Source organism: Puccinia triticina, chromosome 9A (genome assembly GCF_026914185.1).
Source record: "Puccinia triticina chromosome 9A, complete sequence".
In the NCBI taxonomy this organism is placed as follows: Eukaryota; Fungi; Basidiomycota; class Pucciniomycetes; order Pucciniales; family Pucciniaceae; genus Puccinia; species Puccinia triticina.
Window position 1 is genome coordinate 4194115 of NC_070566.1, and position 3750 is coordinate 4197864.

At 52.5% G+C, this 3750-nt stretch overlaps 1 protein-coding gene across 1 annotated transcript; it reads right to left on the minus strand.

The window, feature by feature from the left end:
- Positions 1-1604: 1604 nt before the first annotated feature.
- Positions 1605-3345, minus strand: PtA15_9A417 (uncharacterized protein; the record flags this gene model as incomplete). Its single annotated transcript, XM_053172623.1, has 3 exons — positions 1605-2352; positions 2431-2647; positions 3252-3345. The coding sequence occupies 3 exons, from the start codon at positions 3343-3345 to the stop codon at positions 1605-1607; spliced, it is 1059 nt and encodes a 352-aa protein (XP_053023845.1).
- Between the last annotated feature and the right edge of the window lie 405 nt (positions 3346-3750).

Below are 3750 nucleotides of genomic sequence, written 5' to 3' on the forward strand. Positions count from 1 at the left end.
ATCCTCACAGGCCGCGGGGGCGACATAGCCCGTAAATCCCTCCTTTGGAGGTTGCTTCGCTCCCCTGAGGAGGAGGGACTTGGCTAAGTTAGAGGCTGGTAGCACATACTGCCAGAGCTTCACTGTTGTTATGAGGATGGTGTGTCGCGGATGAGAGCTTTGTGTTGATTGTATAAAGAGCTCTTGTGTGCTGGATTTAGCCCCAGGGTATCCCCCGTTGCACTTGCGCGGGTTGATGTCCTCACAGCCCCGACTTTTGCCCCACGCACTTCCGCCAGGCTGAGCGGGTTAAATCCGGTCTTTTTTCACCTGTGGCATGTCACAGGCTTGGAGTTTGTAAAATCAGTTGCTTTTTATCATGTAATTTAGTCTACTTTGGTTTTTTGTTTAGCTTGAAAGCCCTTTTATTTGTTTCTGCAAAACCTCTTGTACAGGGGAAACCCTTGAATTTTTTTTGGTGAATCTGTGGTTTTAATAAACTTAGATTTGATTCCATCATGGTAGTGGTGGATCTACTCAGTCAAGTGAATCACTTTGTTCCCTGTAAAGAAACACTAGAGGCCAAGGCGGCTTCGCCGCTGCAGGGAAGCAGGTAATGCCCAATCCCCCCTGTTTTTCCCATCTTCAAATTCAATCTAGATGCACCGGCCACCCCCCCCCCCCCCCCCTCATTGAAGAAAAAGTGTGCGCCAGGGTGCAAGGGTGTAGGGTGGGAGGATTTAAGGGTATGGCAAGAATCAAAAGTGTGCGCCGGGGTGCAAGGGTGTAGGGAGGATTTAAGGGTATGATAAGAATCTTCATTGGCAAATTTTGAATAAGATAGGACTGTTGAGGTTCAAGGAATGGCCTGGGAAAAGCTGTTAGCCCAGCTTCCCAGCTCAACTTGTTTACTCTATGACAGTAGTTCATGATGTGTTCATCTTTTTGAATGATGAATTTATAGAAGGCTTTGGGATATTTATAATCAAAGTTGATTTGTATGTGATGCAACAAATAAGTTAACAATTGATGGAATTTAATTATCTAAAATTGCCAACCAAAAACCTTTTCAGTGGTGTTACACAAGCACACTGGGAGTGGGCTGGAGAGCATAAGGAACTTCCAGGACCAAACACAGTGGGGTTTGATTACAGGTTGACTGACTGGCTCAAAGGGAAGGAGCTGAGGTCTGTCCAGAGGAATAGAGAGAGGTCTCTCCTGAGCCAGGGATTACAGGCCACCCATCTAGCTACACGCTTGTGATAAGTCAGGGTACATGTGTGACTCCTTGTGAACGAACCCCAAGGGAGGAGGGGGTTCTACAGGAATGTAGTCAGGGCTGGCAATTGTCAACTCTTGGGATAGGAGAGACTTATAGATCAACAGGTGCTCAATTTGAATCATGAAGCTATGAATTTATATGTGTTATAGGTAGTGTGATTCCAAAAGTTGGTCACTGAAAGCAGTATCAACAACAAAACAGGCAAAAAAAAAATCCTGAGATTTTGTATCATCAGGTTAACAACAAGAAATGATTGAATTTTTGGTGACTAAACAATTTTTATATGTGCCTTGATGGGGTGACATTGTTCAGAGATTACAATTGATTCCAGAAAATCCATTCATCATGCACCCGAGGAGAAGGGGGACGGGCAGGGGCAGGGAGTTGGGTCTGGGCGGCAGGAGGGGATGCAGGCCTTTAGGAGAGCAGCCGGCTTGCGAGTAAACTTGATTTTCCCCAAAGCTTCTCTCGTGATGGAGCTTTGTAGGAATCCCAGTTGGGCGGCTGTAGCGGCGGGGGGCGGGTTGGCCGGGCGGTTGCGGTTGACCAAGTCTTGAAGGGGCGGGCGTTGGTGGGAAGGAGTCGGCAAGGACTGACGGGGAGGAGGCGGCGGCGGGTGTGGGGCAGACGTGGGCTGTGACTGGGAGGCGGCGGACTCTTGAGGGCGGCAGACTTTGCTCCGCTCGAGGAGGTTGTTGGGGGTATTTAGGCCGGCATCTTCTGCGCGTTGCCGGTCTCGCCCTTCATTGGCTTTCGTGTGCGCTCGGCCGTGCATGTCCCATTTGATGGGGAGGGCGTAGCGACATCGCTCGAGCCTTTCCATGCGGAAGAGCAGACATCTGTAGTCCGAGAGTCCTGAAGGATCTCTGACGATATCGAAACGCGTGACTTCGTAGAGACCATCGTAACGGTATCCACTCTCGGGCGCCCATGGAGAATGTTGGGCATCGGAACCCCGGACAACTCGGACTGGACGACGGTTGACGAGCGATGCCCGCAAGGCACAATGGGTGTTGCTCTTGGGGTCTTGGTCCCTCTGCATGATGGATTTCTTCTGGCCATCGAGGACAAATCCGCCGGATCCCATGTACCTACGTGGCGCAGAGCGATGGTCAGACAGGCGCAGAAGTGGAGAAACGAGAAAGAAAGAGGTCAGAGGGCGAGCCTACCAGATGATGTCGCCGCAGTCGCCATCGTGGTAGCCGTCGTTGAGGGTCACGCTCTCGGCGCCGCCCCTGTCTTCGGTGCCGGAGATGCCGCTCTGGACAGGGGCATAGACGCCGGCCTGGCTGACGTCGATCCTCTTCTCCCACCGCGACCCGGGGGGCGCGCCAGGGATGTGGCCGAAACACGTGGGCCCGGCCGGGTGGAGCGGTCGAGGCGCGTCTGGGAGGGTCTGGGGCTGGATGAGCCGGGTTGGGAGACGACCGCGAACTGGGGCGGGGGCGGACGGTCGGGGAAGGCCATGGGGGGGGGGGGGGTATGGGGAGAGGGAGGATGGAGGGCTGAGCTGCCTAGTTTTTCAGCTGGAAGAGGAAACTGTTGCTGCTCATAACATATCTGCAACGGAATATCACCCCCAATCGATTCCACATACGTAGTCTCTTCAGATGCTCCCCGGCGCCCCGCTGAGATGAGTATCAAGTTGACTGAAGGCTTCCAGCACCATATTTTGAAAGTGATGTTCTGGGTAACCCCCCTTCACCGTTGCGTAGCCTTCGGAGAAAACCGGCATGAGCAAACATGTCGGGAATTTATTGTTGCGATACGGGTCGACTTACGAACAAAATGAATGCATTTGTTCACCAATACGCTCAAATCTGAGAGGCTCCACGCGATCCAATCTTCCATTTGGGATTGTTCACCCCCGCAAGCGAACTGGAACTTGTTACACAGATTGATCGATGTACACATGTACTGACCAATTGTTTCAGGTAGATTTATTAGCATCGGGCAATTTGCTACTCGACATATTAATGGCGCGACTCACTTTTCAAGGTTGAAGTGGTCAAAACTGGCGTGTATTGTGCCCTGGTGAAGAAGACGAGGAGGCGTTTGCAACTGGGACCGTGCCCCACGGTCATGTGATGTGGCGCAGGGGTTGAATGGACGGTTGGTTGGGAGTGGGACGACAATCTGGGCAGATGGCGGGCGAGAACGTGCAGGCAGGATCGGTGTGGACCGTGAGTTGGGGTGAGCGTTGCAGTTGAACATTGGATGCATGAGCGTGGCGAAGGTGGGGCGGAGACTGTTGGCGTGGTGATGGATTGAGGAACGCGCAACGAGTGGCTAATGCGGCGTTGTGATGAAGGCGTGTCAAGTTGATGGCCGAAAGGTATATAAGGAGGGTGTGTGGAGTCAAAGGAACCCCAGGGGATTCGGTTTTGTTCTGCCCCCTCCCTGGGAGCCACCTAATTACTTGATTAGGGCCTCCCTGGCTAGTTTAACAACCGGCCCTCTTTTGCTTGTTGCTCCGGCACAGCTGGAGG